At 40.5% G+C, this 21,105-nt stretch overlaps 1 protein-coding gene across 1 annotated transcript; it reads left to right on the top strand.

The window, feature by feature from the left end:
- Positions 1-9,693: 9,693 nt before the first annotated feature.
- LOC133927625 (protein FAR1-RELATED SEQUENCE 7-like) lies at positions 9,694-11,203 on the top strand. The gene is made up of 2 exons (XM_062374075.1): positions 9,694-10,252; positions 10,497-11,203. The coding sequence occupies exons 1-2, from the start codon at positions 9,694-9,696 to the stop codon at positions 11,201-11,203; spliced, it is 1,266 nt and encodes a 421-aa protein (XP_062230059.1).
- Positions 11,204-21,105: the final 9,902 nt, after the last annotated feature.

Genomic DNA, 21,105 nt, shown 5'->3' with positions numbered 1-21,105 from the left:
CGATTGGTTCTCGGCTTGGACTCCACCTCATCCAGCCACCCCTAGCCCTATAACTAGGAGTTGAACACCCTCTACTATCCCTATTCCATGCCCCCAAACCCTAGACACCACAGCTGCCCTGTTCGTGCACTGCCTTTCGCTGGAGCCGCCACCCGTGATGTGCTACCTCGTCGTCTTCTCCCTAAATCCCCCTTCCTTGAGCATCGAAGCAAGCTGAGGACACCTTCTTCTCTGTGAATCCCCCTTCCCTGTTAATCCAAAAGCCGTATGGATGCACCAACCACATTACAGCATGTCCCATTGAGTCTTCTACGTGAAACTAGGAGCCCATCCCTGTTTGTGCATCGATACAACCGGAGCGCAATTCCCAACCACAACATGTTGCAACCGTCACCCATCTCATCTTCGTTGATCGTTCTTCTTCTCAGGGGATGATCTACCAAAACCCATGCCACAGCTTTGTGTTCCCAGGAAATATGAACGTCTCTATGAAGACAGTTTCTTAAATTTCATAGCTAATCTTCTAGAACACGAGCATCTTCGTTGCTGCATCTGTTCGCGGTCACCACCAAACCTAGTAGCAATCATCGCTGTTTTGCCACTACCTCGGATGACCCCTTCCAAAACTAACTATACCTCTGAGTTAGTCTTTTGCGTTCTACACCATGCTTCCCTCGTTTCACTGAAATGACATCGAAGCCCGACATCGATGTCAGTGGCTACGAGGCCGATCGTCATCTCCGACGAAACCCGAACCACAGCCGCTACACAGAGTCACCGGTAGTATCCTTAACCGAGAAGTGCAACCTCTCGCCTTTTGATCCATCATGGGTGGTTGAGACTAGATCTTAGTGTATCCCTTATTTAATTCAAGACGGCACTTGCATAGCATACCAAATCAGCAACACATCATCCTCCTTAGCCTAGTCAGCCATATACTTCTTGAATTTTGCACAATGATGTTGTCAAGCCTGACGCAGTGATTGTGCAATAAAGCTTTTTCACATAGGTAAATCAGCATTTCCGTTTTAGTCTAATCCATCTTCCGAAAGCTGTTCTATTTTCATCTTAACTCTGATTTAGGCGATTTCTTTGTATCTAAATGTTTCTAAAATCAAGCCTATCCACTATAGTGTTTTTAAAGTGTTTTGATGATGTTTGGTATGTTGTTCTTAGTGTTTTCATTTGTATTGTTTGTCAGTAGTTCTCACAATTAGACGATAACATTCCAGAGCAGTTCGAGGGACTTCAAGACAAAGGTTCTATCAACATTGAGCAGCATTGGGTAAAAGGCAGGTGTCCTTGAACATTTTGATCCCAGTTTTCGAATGTGTTCTTTATTTCAAACATGCATGCTATTAATTTTGAATCCCATTTACTTATAGTACCATGTTCCATATATTCTTTGTCGCCTAGCTATCAGTAGTGGTTTATGGGTAGTTTATGCTTAGCTTTGAACAAAGGTATGGATGGGTTATCAGTTAAACATGATTAATGAACTATGCAACTAAGAGTTGGAAATTATGGTAACTTGTGTGGTAACATGGAACTTAGAGTTGTTGAGCAGAAGGTTGGTTGATGATGGTGCATGAGGCACAAGTGTGTGAAACACTTCGATGGGCGGTAGTGTTTTCTCGGTGTCCTAAGGACCAGTTCGTGGAGTGACAACCCAAGAATTATCGTCCATCCATGAGGCTTATATGGTATGGCCTGGCTTAGTATTAGCAGATCCTCAGTATAGAATTAACCACTGGTGGTGTAGTGGAAGGGAATAGTGATTCTTTCCGGAGCTACAAGGTGCATGAGGGGGCTTCTTGGTGGTGTGACTCCACTTTGATGGCAGTGAATCCTTAGCGGGATTATTCTTGTTGGGAGGATGCTTTGTAATAGTCTTGTAGTGATCTCGGGGCGACACACCACTGGCGTGTGTTAAGTTTTTGCGCAACACAGCAACAAGGAAATCACGACTCGTGGGGAAACCTGGACAACCTCTGCAGAGTGTACAATCTGATATATCAGCTGTACTCACGGTCATGAGAGACTTGGATCATAACATGATTAGTTGGTTTGGTTTAGTTGTTTTAGTTGGTTACCTATGAAGGGTAAATGTCAGTGGATGGTTCTTGGTTACCTATGATGGGTATCAAGTTGGTTGGTTTGGGAACCTCATGTGGGATTCAGGTAGTTGGAAAATATGTGGAGATATTTCTAAGAGTTGAGAGTTTAATGATGGTTCACATAGATAAATATGTTGCTTTTATAACTCTTTTTATGATAGTATAGTTGGTATTTATGCAAATTTAACCCATTATAGCTTGTTCCTTTATTTAAGCTTGAATGTCATTTATTTCCCACACTTGTTGAGCACGTCATGTAGTCACACTTGTTATTTTCTCTCTGCCATGCGACATGTGTGGTGCTACTCAGTGAGTGAAGATGTTGAAGATTATCAAGATGATGTTGTAATGTTCTAGGCACGTTTCTCCCAATCGGTTACCTGCAGTGTTGTTGGGTACTAGTGCTTCTGTTCCGCTACATATATCTTTATAGAAGACAATATATGTGAATTGATGTAAGAGTTTAACGTTTATTCTATAAAAGTATTGATTTTGTTACTTCACCTGTGACGTTCATATGTGTGTTGAACATCCTTGGCACACATAAGCCGCATCTGGTTTTTTCTGTTAAAACCGGGTGTGACAAGAAAGCTGAAAATAAGAGAAAAGAGCATGAGCATGAATCTAAATATCAGCAAGTAGCAAAACATATTTTTTTCACCCCAAAAGGAGCAATTGACTACAAGTTCTAAGACGAAATGAATTAAATTGAAAGGGTGTGTTATGTTTGTCACTAAATCTGATCTTGCTGAAATTTATGATAACGAGCTACCACGCTATGCTTTGATATGCAAAGATGCTCTACTTTCACTCGAGGATATATCTAGTTCTTTGTCTCCTGATGTTGCTAACCTTTTGTAGAAGTTTGTGGATATATTTCTAGCTGAGGTACCCCAGGATTACCACCTATTTGAGGAATAGAATATCAAATTGATTTTATTCCGGGAGCAATCTTGCCAAACGGTGCTGCATATAGGACCAACCCAGAAGAGACTAAGGAAATTCAGTGACAAGTCTAAGACCTTTTGGATCGCATGTATGTACGAGAAAGTATTAGTCCTTGTGTTGTTCTCATTATTTTGGTTCCTAAGAAAGACGGTAGTTGGTGTATGTGTGTTGATTGTAGGGCTAGCTCTGTTCATCTTTTGTTGTTGTAGGAGGTGCATGGAGGAGGATTGATGACACATTTTAGAGGAAATAAGACTGAAGATGTGTTAGCCACCCACTTCTTTTGGCTAAAGATGAGACGCGATGTCGAACGCAATGTGTCACACTGTACTACTTGCAATAAAGCTAAGTCTCATTTAAATCCACATGGTCTTTACATGCCTCTTCCTGTTCCTAGTGTACCATGGGAGAATATTTCTATGGATTTTGTGTTAGATTTGCCTAGGAAAAAGAGGGGGAGGGATAGCATATTTGAATTTGTGGACCGATTTTCTAAAATGGCACGTTTTATATATTGTCACAAGAGCGATGATGCTATGAACATAACTTATTTGTTTTTCAGGGAAATCATTCAACTACATGGAGTGCCTAATACTATCATCTCTGATTATGATGCAAAGGTTTTTAGCCACTTTTTGAGATCCTATTGGAACAAATTGAGGACAAAGCTAATGTTCTCTACTACATGTCTCCAAACTGACGAACAAATAGATATCGTCAACCGCACATTATCGACCATGATGCGGCTATCTTAAAGAAGAATTTGAAGATGTGGGAACAGTGTTTACCACATATTAAATTTGCTTACAACAGGACGGTACACTCCATCACCAAGGTAAGTCTATTTCAGGTAGAGTATGGACTTAATCCCCGTGCTCCTATTGATTTACTACCTTTGCTTACTTCTAAATTTTTTTAATTTGGATGATAAGAAGCATGCTGAATTTATTCTTAAGTTGTATGAAACAACTAAAGAGAATATAGAGCTTGTGGCTGAAAAGTATAGGATTCCTGGAAGTAAAGATAGGAAAGAAGTAAATTTGAACTAGGTAATTTCGGTTGCATTTGAGAAAAGATAGGTTTCTAGAATTAAGAAAATCAAAGCTTATGTCTAGAGCTGATGGTCTGTCTAAGATAATTGAGAAAATAAATGACAATACAGACATATTGGACCTACATGCCAATTTTGGGGTTAATCCCACATTTAACATTTCAGATTTAAGGTCTTACGTTGGAGAAGAAGATGAGCTTGAGAATAGGACAACTCCAATTAAAGAAGGGGAGATGATAAGGACATGGCTCCTTCAGATATGAACAACACTGCTAATAATCTTCAAATCGTACAAGGGCCAATTACAGGAGCACATGTGCGACAATTGAACCACTAGGTGAACTCATTCCTCGCTGTTCATGCCTTCTTGTATGGATTACTACCAAATTCTTATGTTGTTTTATTGCTTACGAATATGTGAGAAGCATCAGAAGCTCACCTGGATGTTATCACTCGAGTGCCAAATCTACTCAAACTCTAAGTCGAGTTCCAGTCAGACTCCAAATTTAGTTCGGAGTCTCAGGACAACATGTCAGTAAGACAAATAGAATTCTAGTATACGAAGTCTGATTGAGGTAATCTTGGACTTACTGGAAAGCTTATGAAGAGTCCTTTCCAATGGATCTGTGGTCGACCAAATATTTCTTATAGTTTAGTCAGAGTCAAAGGAATAATGTGCTGCATCACCATTTTAGACGTTCTCAGGTCATGTAATCGTGTTGAGGTCGGTGTCCAGGTTTTGTATGTCTCTTTGCATGGCTGCACAGCCCTAGGTCAACTTCCACGCACGTTCCCCCTATTAATATACAATAGCTATTGTAGTTTAGGCTTGGGTTTTGCTTAGATTATTCTGTTTTAGATAGTTTCATTGTTTATCGGCTTGTAGAATCCCAAACTCGATCACTTCAATGGTAATCAGCAATATTCAAATTGCCACTACATGTTCTTGCTTGTGTTCTCTATTCGGTTGTAGAAAAGGCTTTCTTGGTGAGGTCAATCACGTCTTGGTATGATTGATAACCACAGAGTAGTGGTGTAGTGGTTGCAAAGATTCTCGATCTATTCTGGACAAAGCTTTTGGATAATCAATGTTGAAACTCCACTAAATTGACATATCATATTACCTTCGTAAGATTGGGCAAACCCACATCGCTGACCCCCCTTAGGAACGAGATGACCACGGACTTGTCCGTGATCTTTGGAATGCTATTCTGGCATTCAGTGAAATGCCAAATGTAATCTCATAGCGACTTGCCCTGTCGCTGCCTGACCCAGTCTGGCGTAGGTTCCCTAGAATTTAGCGATGTTCTGGTCATATGTATGGATCGGTGACATCCTAAGAGGGGGGCGGGCGTGAATTATGACACCTAAAACTAATCTGCTCCAAAAAATTCACAAGATAAACCTATATTAATTTCTTTCTACATGTGCCCTAGGTTTATCTAATGTGTCTACTCTACCGTTTAAAAAGGTTTGCAACCTATAGCTAATCCTAGAAAACTACTATAGGAAGGTAAACACACAAAGCTAAGTTGCAAGTATGTAAATACAGAAACATAAAGAAGGTAGAGAGAGCAAATTTGGCACAAGGGATTTTGATCTCATGGTATCGATGGCATAGATGTCACCCCTAGTCCATGTTGGAGCAACCACCTAGGCTACAGTTTTCGGATGGCACCCGATCACGACCCTTGAGCCACCTAGGCCTCAAATAGGTTGAGTGACAAAGTCACCAAGGTAAGACCTCACCACAAGCCTCTCTTCCGATCACTTACTGTTGTCCTCACTTTGGAGATTGAGCCACCAAGGTAAGGGTCTTCGCGTCCTCGTACAAGAGTCTTATCGCCGCTCCACACCAAGTTAGAGGTTCAACAAGTATGAGCTACCAAGGTTCATGGTACCAGCGAGTCACCAAGACTCCAAGGTGCCGGCATACCACTTGGTACAATGTAGGAGCACTCCTTGATCCCCTCTATAGGTAGCAACACTTAGCAATAACTTTCTCTAGGCCTAATAGCATTAATCACTCCTAATCTTGTGCTTAATTACCTTGAATGATCAATTTTATCACTTTGGTGGCTTGGATGTCTTCTCAAGTGTATATGAGTTTCTCTAGACTCTAGAACCTTCAAATGGGTGAGTTGGGTGGGGGATATTTATAGCCTCAACCCATGCACTAGCCGTTGCTCCAACGGTTACAATTTTACTAAACGTCGGATGTTCCTTTAGTGAACCACTTCTAGACACCATACCATCTGGTATGTATCCTCCACTCACAGTCTGTGGTTGCCAACTCACTAGTCATTAATGGGCCTTTGCAGCTCTCTGAATTTCTCCGTCGAAGCCTCCTTAGTATGCACCAGACCATCTGGTGTATAGAATTCCATTCTCCACTAAGCCAGGAGGAAATCTTCTAGAAAATACTCCACGAAAGCCTATGGTGTATACGTCGGACCATCTGGAATGTTCAAACTCCTTCTCCTGTCAAGAAACACCACTCCTAGAAAATGCTCTGGCTTAGCCAACTCTATATCTCTGGACCATCTGGCCTGTATAGCCTTTGAACCATCTTATGAGAATGCTCCAGCATGTACAAGCCTCTGAGCGTAGAACATCCAGTGTGTACATTTTTCCCAAGACTTGTCCAATTCAACCCAATCTTTGTCCCACTTTGATAGATTCTTCATGTGTTGCATCCATGAGACCTACTAAAGCATATACTTGACAAACATGTTACTCCCATTAACTATGTTGTCATTAATAACCAAAATCACATACACTCCCTAAAAGGGCTATGTTTGTTACTTCATATAAATCTTCCTAGGAATGAACTAACCCGCGGGGGAGGTTCATGAGCCATGACCAAGGGAAACTGGTCAGGGCGATCGGGAAATAGTTTGCCATGACTTTCCTGTCGCCTCCCGCGGCTTGTACCATGGTGGTGTAGATCTACAGGAACTCCTCAGGTTTGGTCGAGCCATCATATTTTTTGGCTAGGACCAACCAAAACATGTCCGGCCAGCGCACCTCTCATAGTCGGGCAGAGAAAGTGTTACACCCCATCCCATAACGAGGAGCCACTCGCAGATGGGTAGCTTCATGCGACTGGGGAGAGAGCCGACAGTATCGCGGCCCTAGCGAGGGGACAAGGATTCCAATTTCTCCCTGCAAGGGGAATATGAGTGACAAGGCCACTTTCCCTTTTCCTACTCTCACTGGGCATGTTCCTCTTATCTCTAGGTGGCCCTCTGACCTCGGATTACATCACGGAGGTTGCGGTGGTGAAGCTAGTCACACAGGTCAGCGGGTGGACTGTCCTGACACAGTGAAGGTCTCCTCGTACTCTCTATTACTGAGGGAGCACAGGTTCCCTTTTGCCACAAAGTCCACTTTGAACCTTACCAACCACCACCTCGACCACTCCTTGAGGTTGCGCCTGTCACAATCGGGCACCGGGTGGTCTCTACCAAGAGGGCGGGATCGTGCAGCCATTGTGCTACTAGTGAACTCTCTGGTACTGCTGCTGGCGTGTGGCTAAGAAGTACATGCGTAGTATACAGGTTCTGTATGAGGGTCATGGCCTCGTAGTCAAACCATTGACCGCGGAGCAGTGAGATATCATGAGGGGTGGAGCCCCCATTGCTCGTGTTTCGCATGCGGCATCATGGCCTTGAAAACGCCACCACCAAGGTCTCAACCTTGGGTGGGCGCTCCTCTAGGTTGCGTTGTAGTTGCTGAGGCAATATAGGACAACCTCCATGCCTAGCGCTGGGCTGGTTTCCCTCTGGGCCTATGGCCAGGGGCTCACTTTTGGTTCCCATGACATGAGCGTCTCTATTGCCTCATGTTGCATGGGCCGCCATATAAACTTCATGTTCGGTCTCAGATTCCTTTGACTCCTTGGTGTCCTATGCTTGAAGCACACCAGGCTCATCTGGGTCATACCCCATGATGAAAACCTCACGACGGTTAGAGTCCTCAAAACAGAACTCTGTGATTATCATGGATCCGGACACGGATAGCCCAACCACAGTCTCCAAATCTGAAGGAAACCCAAAAAAAAACATCCCTACCTGGCACGCCAACTGTTGGGGTATAATCTCTGATAATGAATCCAGTGTATGGATACGTTGATCCATGTTTCTTGAGGTTGGATCTAATAGACTAAAAAATACAAGAATTTTATCCAAATTTAGAGCTCTCATAAGATAATAGTCCTGCGTCATCAATGCTTTCGATGAGGTGCTTCTAGGTTTTGAAGACATCCTCTGCGCATAAATGATGATGGAAACAGCCGATATATATGCTTTCATTTTTTACCAAATCGTGCTACTATACATAGAATCTTCACTCTTTTTTAAGGACGCGACTAATGCACGGCCGTGCATGCTATTAGCATCCTGTCCGCGCGCCCATAAAAGGAATCTTTCTTTTGCCGTGCGCGGACCACGCGTATGGCCTAGGCCTTTATTCTCTCCAGCGCGGGAGCGCATTTGCGCGCGGAGCGCGCCTGGCAACTACTGGGCCCACCAAAAATCGATCGGAGGCGCCTGGAATTGGCTTGCCCAAACCAAACGCCGCCGCTGGCATGCAAAAAAAGCAATCGTGGAGGCAAAAGCTAGGGTTCCGGTGGAAAAAGCAAAAAAATCTCCATTGGAGCAGCACAAAGCTAAGCAGATTTACCTAAAAAAATCAGGTATGCTTTAGTAGCTATATATGTTTTCCCAGATTCTTTGATGTTTGATCAGCTTTACATTGTTTTTGTCTCAACCGATGGGGGATTCTCAGAGTGACACTGAAAAGTTTGCATGGATTTCCTCTACCTAAAATCTACATGTTTGCTTCCTGGAAACAACATTTAGCCTGTATGACTGAAATTGTATCATAACTTGCCTGCACAAAAGGGAAAAAACAGCATGCAAACTTGCTTTTGTCATCCTGTTGGTACCCTTCTTATTGTACCTGATGCAACTGACTACACAGACCTGCAGAATTGGGGAAAAACTGCATATGAGAATGAGCTATCCCTATTCCTATTTGATGTAAATTACAAAACAAATTAAATAGAAAAAGAGGAAGAAAGTTTATGCTCAATAGAATCTGGCTATTTTGCTTCTCTGAACTGGTTTAATGTTACTGAAGACATTAGATCTGCCTTTACAGGTCATCAAAATAGCTTGTATCTACTTAAAGAAGCTTGTATTTTTCTTAAAAAGTTACATCTTCTAAAATTTGTTCAACCCTGTCAGGTTTTTTCTGCATATTTTGCTTCACTGAATGAACACAATATAGTTTGTGCATATTTGCTTCTCAGATGGTTAATGACCGTAGAAAAAAAAGAACAGAAATTGTACTTCAAAAAAAGGACATACCCTAGATTTGCTTCCTGATCTGGTTCCAGATGTATGTATATGAATTCTCCAATGATACAATTTATTTGTGCTGCGAAACACAAAACCTGATTCAGCATGCGTGATTGTACTACGTAAAAAAAAGCAAAACCATGCATGATTTTCTTGCTTATGAAGATATGCACCACTGAAGAAACATTTATGTATTTATGTAGGTTTCAAAGAGATGGATCTAAACCAGCTGCCACCTGACTTTGACTATGATTTCATCTCAAGACATACTGAAGATGCAATTAAGAGTAGTCCAAAAAATTGCACTCAGCCTCCCCCTATCCAGCAAGACTCCCCAAGCATTTCTGATGTTAGACTCTCTTTGGAAGAAACACATTTACAAGATGTTCAGCAAGAAAATGCCGATAACACACTGGTTGCTGTAGGGGATATTGTTGTTTCAGATATTACTGGACAAGTTCTGCATGAAGAGGGTGAGGTGTGGTCTACACCGCAAGTCCCCTATACTGGTATGACATTTGGCAGTGTAGTAGAAACAAGGGGATACTACAATGCATACGCTAAGAGAATTGGTTTCTCAATAAGGACAAATACCTCGCGCAGATCAGGAATTACAAAAGTGCTGGAAAAAATCCAGTTTGTCTGCAACAAAGAAGGGAAAGGGAAGAAAAGCAAAACTGATGAAAATACTGAGGAGCCTACAGATGATTCAAATGAAGATGATTCTGAACAAGATGATGTTGATCTACCGCATGAGCGAGCCATTAAACAGGGTGGGGGGGGGGGGACATGGTGGCAAGAAAAGGAAAAGGGAGAAAATGAAGTATACGCAATGCAAAGCAAGGATGATTGTGAAGCTAATTGGTGCTAGGTGGCATGTAAATTATTCCATAGCTGAGCACAATCATCCACTCATTACAAAGCCCTCACTAACAAAATGGCTTAGATCACACAAAGGCATATCTAAGGAAGAAAAGGCTTTCATCACTATGCTGCATGGCTGTAACATGACCACAGGGTGCATTATGCAGCTAATGGCTGAGTTCTATGGCTCCATTGAACTAGTACCGTACGTAGGCAAAGATGTCAGTAACTTCCGGTCCACACTTCGTACCACTGAAAAGTACAAAGACATGCAAGAAACACTAGACTACTTTGAAGAGTTGAAAGTGCAAGATGACCCTGATTTCTTCTACCAGTTCAAGTTGGACAATGATTATAAGATTCAGAACCTATTCTGGGTGGATGGTTCAGCAAGGAAGGCGTATGAGGCATATGGTGACTGTGTTTCATTCGATACGACATACATGACTAATATGTATGACATGCCCTTTGCCCCCTTCATTGGAATAAATAGACATGCTCAATCGTTCCAGCTAGGATGCGCATTCCTAAGGGATGAGAAGACAGATAGCTTTGTTTGGCTTTTCAAAGCATTCCTTGAAGCGATGAAAGGCAAGGCTCCCCTTAATATAATAACAGATCAGGATGGGGCTATGAGGCGGGCAATTGAGCTTGTCTTCCCTAATACAAATCATCGAAACTGCCGGTGGCACATAATGGATAAAGCTTCTGGAACAATTAGTCCACACCTTTCATCTAATCAAGAATTGAAGGATGAGTTTACAGACTGTATTAACTACAGTGTAACACCTGAAGAATTTGAGGCGAAATGGGATGCTATGATTAATAAGCATGGCCTGGGGGACATACAGCATTTTTAGCATTTGTATAGCATCAGAAAGAGTTTTGTTCAAGCGTACTATATGCATTGTTTCTATCCTTTCCTCCAATCAACTCAGAGAAGTGAAGGGTTTAATGCAGTGCTGAAGAGATATGTGAATCCAAACTTATCAATACTGTTATTTGTGAAACAGTATGAGAAAATTCAGCAAAAGTGCCTTGTTGCTCAGGATGGTCAGGACTTTAGGACTGATGATAATGAATGACACACATGGTCAAAGTACCCTATTGAGAAATATGCATCAACTATGTACACAAAAGGTATTTTCTATAAATTCTCAAAGGAATTTGAAAAGACTGCAGAATATAATGTGTAGGAGCATGAAGTGCCCTACCAATACAAGCTAGTACCGAATGACAAATTTGTTGAAGACTATGGGACTAGGTCATATATTGTGACAGCAATTGAAGAAGAAACAAGTTACTATTGTGAGTGCAGCAAGTTTGATAGGGATGGGATAATTTGCTGCCACATCATGAAGATTTTGATCAGATTTGGTGTGAAGACCCTGCCTGAAAGATACATATTGAAAAGATGGACACAACAAGCAATTCCTGTTGACACAGATATGTCTGTTGATGCAAACATTTCTGTTGATATTGCGGCTAGTGGTATGTCTTTGCAGAACAAGAAAACACTGAGATTCAGCAACCTTGCTTCTGCACTTGCAAAATTTGCACGTGAAGGTTCAAACTCAGATGATGCTCATTCTATTGTTACTAAGCACATCGAAATGATGCAATCTGAACTTGCAGATCTAAAGAAGAGGAAGAGTAAGAGGAAGAAGACAACTGTTGTTCCTAGCAATGACTTTTATGTTGCAAATGTATCTCAATCTCTTTCTAATGCAGCTACGACAACTTCACCTCCTGGTCATGGCGCTACAGCTGCTATGTCTACTCCTAACCTAAATGTGCCTGCTCCTGCAGATTTTCAAGATGCTTCATATCATGATAGTTCAAGATTAGTAAGGAATCCGCCAAGATCAGTAACTAAAGGGAGGAAGAAGTCAAAAAGGTTGTCTAACGGGAAGAATGTGCAACCAAAGAGAAAGAACAAATGCAGCATTTGTCACTCTGAGAATCACAATGCTGCAAAATGTCCTAGAAAAATAACTAAAAGAATCCCAAGCAAGGAGATGCAGCTATTCACATGACATTAGTATGCTTCGTTTTAGGTTTGTGGCAGGAGGAATGTATGCAGTGGAGTTTTCTTAAGAGTTTGTGTTAATCTGCTTAGTTAGAGTAGTAAACTGCTTTCTGCAGTCTAGTAAAGTGTTTTTTTTGGTTTAAAAGTGCTTTCTACAGACTATTAAAGTGCTTTTTATTAGAGGAATATATTACTTCTTTTTTATTGAACTGTTGTGTTAACACAACAATCCGGAACACTCAATCACTCAGATCAATCCACCCCCCAAATGAGTACACGTAGCAAGCTCAATAGTCATCTAGTTCGCTGGATACATAGGTAAATAGCACATAGGTAAAATGTATTTTCAATTTTTCTTTCTTAACAGGTAATATATATTTTCAGAGTCAACTACATTTCAGCAGCGGGTGGGAAAAAAAGAAGATAGATGTTACCTAAATGATGTTGAGCTTTGTCTTCCAGCGCGTCATGTTTTCAGGGTGACTTAGCCATTTGTATGTCAGTAGTTTGCGTATGTTTGGCATATCTTTTTCCTTGAATGTGGGTAGCTTACGACCGTCCCAGTGTTCACAATGCATAAGCATATGGAAACCGCAGTCATATCTGTGAAAGAAAAAAAAATTGTACACATTGCCAATGAAAACATCAAACAAAGTTGCAAAAAAGCATTATGATAACTTACATATTGCTCTGCAACGGAACCTCGATGTCTATTAGTCGATAGCTATCTATCTTCTTCTTCGATTGCGTATAATATGTGATCCACAGATGCTTGATTGCAGATACCAAAGTACTGCAGCAACTTTTCAGCTTGTTATCATGTAGGGACCTCATTGAGTCAAGTACCTCAAAAGCACAAAAATGATACAAGTTACTTGTGCTGAATATGAATAGAAGACCTTATTGATAATGAATATAATGACTTTAGAAAAGTACCTCAAACTGTTGTTCCCGTAAGTTCAAGGACAATAGAAAGTAGTGCCCAACTTCTTCGTGGAGATCCTCGACCTCCCACATTTGAAGTACAGGGAACATTACCTGGAAAAAAATGGAGAAAAACATATTGTGTCTAAGAAGTGCCAAAAAATGTGAGGGAAGAAAGAAAAAGAATGAAAAAAGTAAGAAAGAATGTTACCAATTTAGATCTGTCAAGATGGGTCAAGCCACTCATGAATGCCCTCTTTATATCCCCATGATCCATTTCGCCCCTCAGGAGTCGATGCTGCACATAGAAAAAAATACAGGGAGGAATTTATAAACATTTAGAAACCCATGTTGTGTCTTTTCCTGGGTATGTATAGAGGCAAAAAAAAAGAAAAAGAATACTCACAGCAACCCTTAGTGGCAGTACATGTTTAGCAGGGCTTGTATTACCAGGTTCGTTCAACAGATGAATCCCAATTTCAGCTACAGTATTGATTAACTTCCCCCCTGGTTTGACTGACTTTGAGAGATGATTTAAGGTGACCCAAAAGTCCCATACATTGATTATAATATCACTGCATGAACATTGAGAACAAAAGAAGAAAGGTTTAACTTAGTCAAAAAAAAGACCCACTTGGTAAGGTCAGATGTTCAAGAACATGGGAAAAATACTTATCAGTTGTATGGATTTGCTTATGAGCATGGAACAACTTGCTTTCAGTTTACTGTCATTTTGCTTATTGATTGAAAATTCCAAAAAGTTGCTTCGACTTGTATAGAATTTGTTGTACAAGTATGAAAAACTTGCTTGTCCAAAATGCATGCATTAGCTTGTAGATAGACAACAGAAATGCTTCTCCAAGTTACTAAAATTGCTTTTTCGAAGACATTACTATTGCTTACAGTTTCTAAAATAATTGCTTTTATACACCTAGTACAGATAAGTAACTTAGTAAAAATAAATCAGTAACTTGCATAACAATGATAAGTAATTTGTTTAAAATATAATCACAAACTTGCTTAATCATAATTAATTACTTGTTTAATCATAACTTGTTTTACCATATTTTTGTTTTCTCTGTGTTTGGTAAATTACTTTTTATGCTAAAAAAAAGACGAAAGGCTTATACAAAATTGCAACTATTCGTGCTGAGCAGCTGATAAAAAAGAATAGGGTATGAAAAAAAGAATGGTGATGAATAAGCAATAGAGAAATACATACTCTGTTTCATTGGAACTTTGGCTTGACCTTGTAGTCCTTTCAGTGGCTCTGCACACCGCGTTGTACACCATGCAAACAACCTTGCTGCATTTAAAGTTGTTCTTATTATCGTAGTCAATAAATGGAGACCTCATTGTAGCTGGGATCTTCAGAAGCCTTCTGGTGGCTGTTGTACCATATGTACTTGGAGCAGTAGAAGGTTCAAGATTGATTGCTGCTGGGGTTTTTTCTGCAATTTCATTAGTTTGAACTACTGCAATGCTTTGCATAATTGCTGCAGCTTCATGCATCTTCTTTTCTTCTATGTGCCTTTTTGCATCTTCTTCCATTTTGTGTAACAATTCCTCAGGTTTATTTGCAGCGTTCTTTTCTTCTATGTGCCTTCTTACATCTTGTTACATTTTTTGTAGCAATTCCTCAGGTATGTTTGCAAATGAATCATTTGAGTCATCCTTGTTACTGCATTCAAATTGTGGTGATGTGTCTTTCTTGGCTATTGTATCAAGTACAGTGAGGTTCCTTAGGCCTTCTTCAACCTTTGTTTGCTCTAAATTTTTTTGTTCATCCCCAATCCCATCAGATTCAATGTCAATGAACTTCATGATGTTACATTCTGGTGCCGGGAAATCCCAAGAATTGTTCCTAGCAATAGGTGGTGTAACATCTTTTGTCTCTAGGACATCATCTGTTGATTTGCTCTTGTTTAAAATGAAGTTTTCCTTCACACTATCTGCTGGGACAGGTAGCCTTAACCTCTCCCTCTTCAATTTCTTCCGAAGCTTCTCACTACAATCATCTTGCTTAGCAACTCGCTTCTTAGTGTTGCTACTTATTCCATGCTGCACATCTTCTAGATGCTCTGGTAACAGTAGCTCTATGACTTTGTTGTTAGCCAATTCTCAAACTCCTCCTTCTTCATGAACAACGGCTGTTCCTGATGCTCCCTGCTCCCTATCTAGTTCATATTGTCCTTGCTCCACGCCTCTGTCCTTCCTTGTTCGCCTAACCAGAGGTGTTTCCTTTTCCTCCATGTCTTCCTCAATATGTATTTCATCATCATTCCTATCTTGTTCTTGTTCTTCCTTGTCATGACCTCTCAGATTCTGCTCTTCTGATTCTGCATGCGCACTGGACTCGTTGTTGCACTCCTTCTCGCTCAACTCGTTATCATATTTGCCCAAGTCCTCCCCCTCATGACCTGCACATGCTTCGTTTCCACCCTCTGAACCTTCCTCCTCATCCTCATCTTCGCTGGAGTCTACATCGTCATCCTCATAGTCTTCGTCCTCATAGTCTTCGTCTTCGTCGTCGTCTTCATGTTTTTTGCTCATCCTCCTCCGCTTGGATTTCCTTTGACTTGGTTGATCATGGTACACAGAAGGTTGGTGTTCCCCCATGATTTCAGATACCACTCCTAAAAAGGTGCCCATCATTTGTGTGATGCCAATGCATACTTTGCAGACAGCTTCAGAGAGCTTCCTCTTTTTCTGCATTGAATTCATGTAAAAAAGCTTCTAAAAGTTACTAAAATATTTTTCAAACACTTTTAAAATGCTTAAAGGTACTAACAAAAATGCTTAAACAATCAATTCAATACAAGGCATGAGTGAAGGGCTAACTAAATTGCAAGATATGTTGCACTAAAAATGTGTAGAAATGACTTGACGATTATCAGGTACAAAAAAAAGGTAAAAAAGTGACAGAATGAGTATAATTTCATGTGACATTCATTCACCATGACAGAATGCCATAAAACTTCGACATGATTGTTACACCCTAATACAGGATAAAGTTTGAAACAATGTCGATTCCAACAAATAACAAAAGTTGGAAACTTAACTTTTTAGCAACACCACCAGAAAATGCTTCTCTTAAGGTAGTAAATGCTTTTCGAACAGATTAAAATTGCTTAAAGTTACTAACAAAATTGCTTTTTACACCTGGTAAATTGCTTTTATACACCTGGTAAATTGCTTTTACAGTTACTACAAAATTGCTGGATGCAGATTGGAGTATTGAGATAAAAAAAATTCATTATGATTTTGCCTATCATCGGATATGTAGCTTTGATCCAATACTTCTAGTGCCATATTCATGGCTGTTGTAAACGAGTAGGTGTAGCTTGAGATTTAACATTAAAGTGCTTGAGAGGACAAAAGTGAAATGTTTCAATTAATAAGGTGCATAACAAGAATATGGGACAGACCTCAGCTGGTAAGCCTGGAGTGACCTTAGATGAAACAAAGCTTTCAATATCATCCATATGTCCCAGAAGTGACTCCTGGACAACTGAGTGGCATGAACTTTTAAGCTGAAAAAAAAGGGGACAGAACAACACGAAAGAAAAAGTGAGATTTTGTGAACCCTCTTGCAGGGATAAAAACTTGTACATATTAATCTGAACTAAAAAAAAGATTTGAGAATAAAGTTCATGCACTGTTAAGCTTCCAAATGACCCATTTCTGTTTTTGTCAAGCTTGATGACTTTATCGATGATTGTCCTCTTCCATGCCCCAATTCTTGGAATGCAATCAGGAATTTCATATCCGTCAATGACCAAGGAGTCTAGATATAGGAGCTGTACATATAAAAAGGAATTTAAAAAATCACAAACTGCCAGAAAAAGAAATTATCTTGTGGAGTTCAAAAGATGAAAAAAGAAAAAGAAAAAGAAACTGCAGGACAAGCTTACCACAAGGAAAAATAAGCAACCCTTCACAGAGTTCCTTTTGTGCATTTGATGTGCAGATTGTCTCAACGAATCTACAACAAACTGACACCAATTCAATGTATTAACCTTGGATAAGTTGACCAGTGCAGGATAACATTTTGGACTGATGCCAAGGCAGGTGGTTGGGCACAGAAATGATGAAACAGCCAACATAAGCCATGTCCTTAGGTAATCTTCATCAGCATTCTTGTTAGCTTTCAGTCTCTTCACTATTGAACCAATCTTCGGTGCATTCTCAGTATCATATTTCTCATGTATAAAGTTGATGGCTTTTACATTGAAGTCATACAACACCTTGTCTCCCTTCTTTGGCAAGCCAAGAATCCTATGAACTGATTCAGCTGTGACACTGATCCTCCCCCTCCCTGGGATCACAATCTCACTGGATTCAGCATTGAAATTCCTTATCACCCACTTGGTAAGGTCAGATGGTAGTGTACTTGTCCCTATACTGAGCAACCCTCCAAAACCAACTTTTGTAATCATGTCACGCTGTGCACCTAACATGCATTTGTACAGCTTAACCAATCTTGATGGTGAAGCTCTGTTCCTGGCACCCTGAGTATAGGACATGGCATCATTTTTAAAAAAAAGCTATACAAAAAGCCACGCTATAGAAAAACTAAAAAAGCACTGCAACACAATACTCCCCTTAAAAAATCATTACTTATAGCAGTCGAAATAGGCATGATTTCCATGTTGTATTCCCTCCAAAAGCAGAAAAGCAAGTTTACATTGTTCAGATAGAAATTCAGGCTTTTCCTATTTGAACCAGTACTTGATCAGCATCAACGCTTATCATAGAACTACTCTAAAGGTGAATCTTTACAAATGGAGTGTGACACCATCACACCAAAAAACTAGATGAACAAAAAAGTCAGATCACATAACGCAAAATTATAAAGACCATGGGCCTACTGAAGTAAAACAAAAAAATAAAATGACTTTTGTTATACGCACCCCACACTGCTGACGATGGCTGCTACGTGATGTAGAAGCCACATCCTCTTTTGTTTTTTGCCTTGTCATTACCTATGAAAAAATTACAAACAAAAATAGACACATGGAGATCAGAGGAGCTGTGTGAAAAACAATGGAAGAAGAAAAAGGATGAATAATTAAAAAAGAAGATCAGCGTGTATGCATGTGGAATGTTACTTACCTGCTTAAACAAATTTGCTAATACGAAAAAAGTAATTTGCTTATCATACCATAAGCAATTTAGGCTACACAGTAAAAAGCATTAAAATGCTTATAATAGATAAAGAAATTGTCCTATTAATAAGTGTTAAAAAAACAATGATAAAACATAGCATCAGGGGAGATGTCGAATAAAAAAAGGAACCACACAGATTATATATATGTGATGATCCAGTAAATACATAACAAAGTTTTTTAACCATTCGACGATAATACATAAATGACATAAAGAAAAAAACCTTGTATATATGTATGAATGTAAATCCACTCATATCAATAGCAACTGTGAACAGGTTGTGCCCTATGACATGGGCTAGCTACAAAACAAGCATTGAACAAAAAAAGAATGAAAGATGAAAAAAAAAACTCATCCAATGTTTGTTGACCTTAAAAAACCTTGTATATATGTATGCACAAAAAAAAGTGAGCATAAAACCATTGTATGAAGAGTGAATGGATCAGGCTATAACTATGATGTGTTTTAGGCAATTTTGTGCACACTTTCCAAGCATTTCTATGCAGTTTAGTTTAGCACCTGGAATCGGAAACCCCACCCCTTACGTTAGACTAATTTGGGGAGAAAATTTACATTCAGAGAATCGAGTACGCACATTCAGAGGATGCGAGGTTATCAACGATTTGCACTGGATCAGACAGGTTCCCCCCGAGCAAATGTGACAGAAGAGAAAATGTAGTACGAATTTTGGGGAGAACCTGACCTTGCTGTGCAATCCTCAACCCCCCTCCCGCCCCCTTGCACAACTGATTTGCAATGGATCTATGCAAAATCATGAATCAGGAAACCCTAGGTCATAAGATTGAGGAGAGAAAAAATCACATGCGAGAGAACCAAATATGTGCACACTCAGAGGAATCCACGAGCGGGTACAAAACGATTTGCACTGGATCATACCGTATTCCCGAACAGTTAAAATATGTGCGAGAAGCGAAAAAAACAACACATTCAGATGGATTTAGAGGGGGGGCTCACCTTCTGTGCAATCCTCCTCCCTGCCACGCTACTGATTTGCGCTAGATCAACAAAAAAACGCGAATCAGAAAACCCTAAATCGCGCGAGAGAAGAAAAAACACAGCACATTCAAACGGATTTTGGGGGAAACTCACCTCCTGTGCAACCCTCCTCTCCCGCCGCGCTACCGATTTGCACTGGAACAACAGGAACGCGCGAATCAGAAGACGAGAGCACGCAGCTTGCTTTTTTGTGTTGCGAGAGCGATGAACCTGGAGAAGAAGACGAGCGAAACGAAATGAACTAGCGCGGTTCCCGATGTTTGAAAAAGGCTCGCCTCGACGGTTCCGCGGCTAAAGCTTCGCTGACACGTGGGTCGGTATACGGGGCGCGGGCAGACGGACGTATCTCGGACGCGCGTATCTCAGTCGCCGTATGAGTCGCGCATGCACGCTCAGATGGAGAACGAACGACGATCCGAGCGTGCATGGGCATGCACGACTCGGAATTTAGTCATTGGGCTTTTTTAGTTGCCTGGCAGGGGCCTAGAATGGTACGTGATGGACTTAGACTTTTAGCTGGATACGTACCTGACTTCTGAAGTTCTGATGGATACGAAGAAAAGAAAACTATAGAAAGATTTTCCTTGATTTAGATTGTTTCCTTGCATGCATGCATGTACTCTGATTTTTTTGTCCTCTTATATATTCTCATACCTAAAACGAATGCATAAGTAGACTATGCATGCGTGCGGAGCCTTGCCTTGTCTTTTTCTTTTCTTTTTGATCTTTTCTTTTTTTGCCGATGACGTCATGTAAGCACACTGGAAAGTGACAAGTCTATATGCGTGCGGGTGTAAGAGGGCACTGGAACGTGACATGTCATGCGGTGGCTTGCATTTTTTTCTCCATCGCACACATGCTGTATGGGCTTGTTGCAGTGTTTGAAACTGAGAAATAGCAGATAACTCGCCGGTGGGTAGATCTGTCAATCTGAATCGTTATAACTTGGCCCTACGGTGGATGTTTTTTCTTTTTCTCCGATTAATCTGGGAAATTTTTAAAATCTGTAATTAATATAGGTATAGATAGATATATAGGTATAGATAGATATAGCTAGCTAGCGAGCCTGATAGATTTATAGAATTGTGAGAGATCCATGTGAGGTCATGAATCATGGATATCAGCAACAACACTAATTAATGACACGCCAGCCGTGACACGAGTTCCAAATGGTTCAGAGTTACAAAAGAAATATTTCTTTTACAAAAGAAATATTTCTTCAGCCACACAAAAGAAATACTTTCTTCAGAGTTACAAAAGAAATATTTCTTCAGCCACACAAAAGAAATACTTTCTTCAGAGTTAAAAAAAAAGGATCCTGTGTCAGTGGTATTAATTCCAAACAGCCGGCTAGGGTTAAGAACGTAACCTTTAATCATGACTTTGCACATGCAGAGTCAGGGGCGGGCACATGTGAGGTCATTGGTGTACAGATGTATACTCAAATATTTGTAAAAAAAAATTACTAGTTTGGTTGCTCGGAGCTTACAGATTCACAAACGATTCTTGCGGAACAGCATCCAAACGATAGCGATCCAAACTTTCCATGCAATCGGGCCGAATCGCAGTTTCTCCCCATTCTCTCCCGGTTCAACCCTTCTGTTCAGCTGTTGCAAGATTGCC

The sequence above is a fragment of the Phragmites australis genome, chromosome 8, assembly GCF_958298935.1.
Source record: "Phragmites australis chromosome 8, lpPhrAust1.1, whole genome shotgun sequence".
In the NCBI taxonomy this organism is placed as follows: Eukaryota; Viridiplantae; Streptophyta; class Magnoliopsida; order Poales; family Poaceae; genus Phragmites; species Phragmites australis.
The sequence above is the reverse complement of the archived record's forward strand: the minus strand, read 5'-3'. Positions and strand labels throughout refer to the sequence as shown.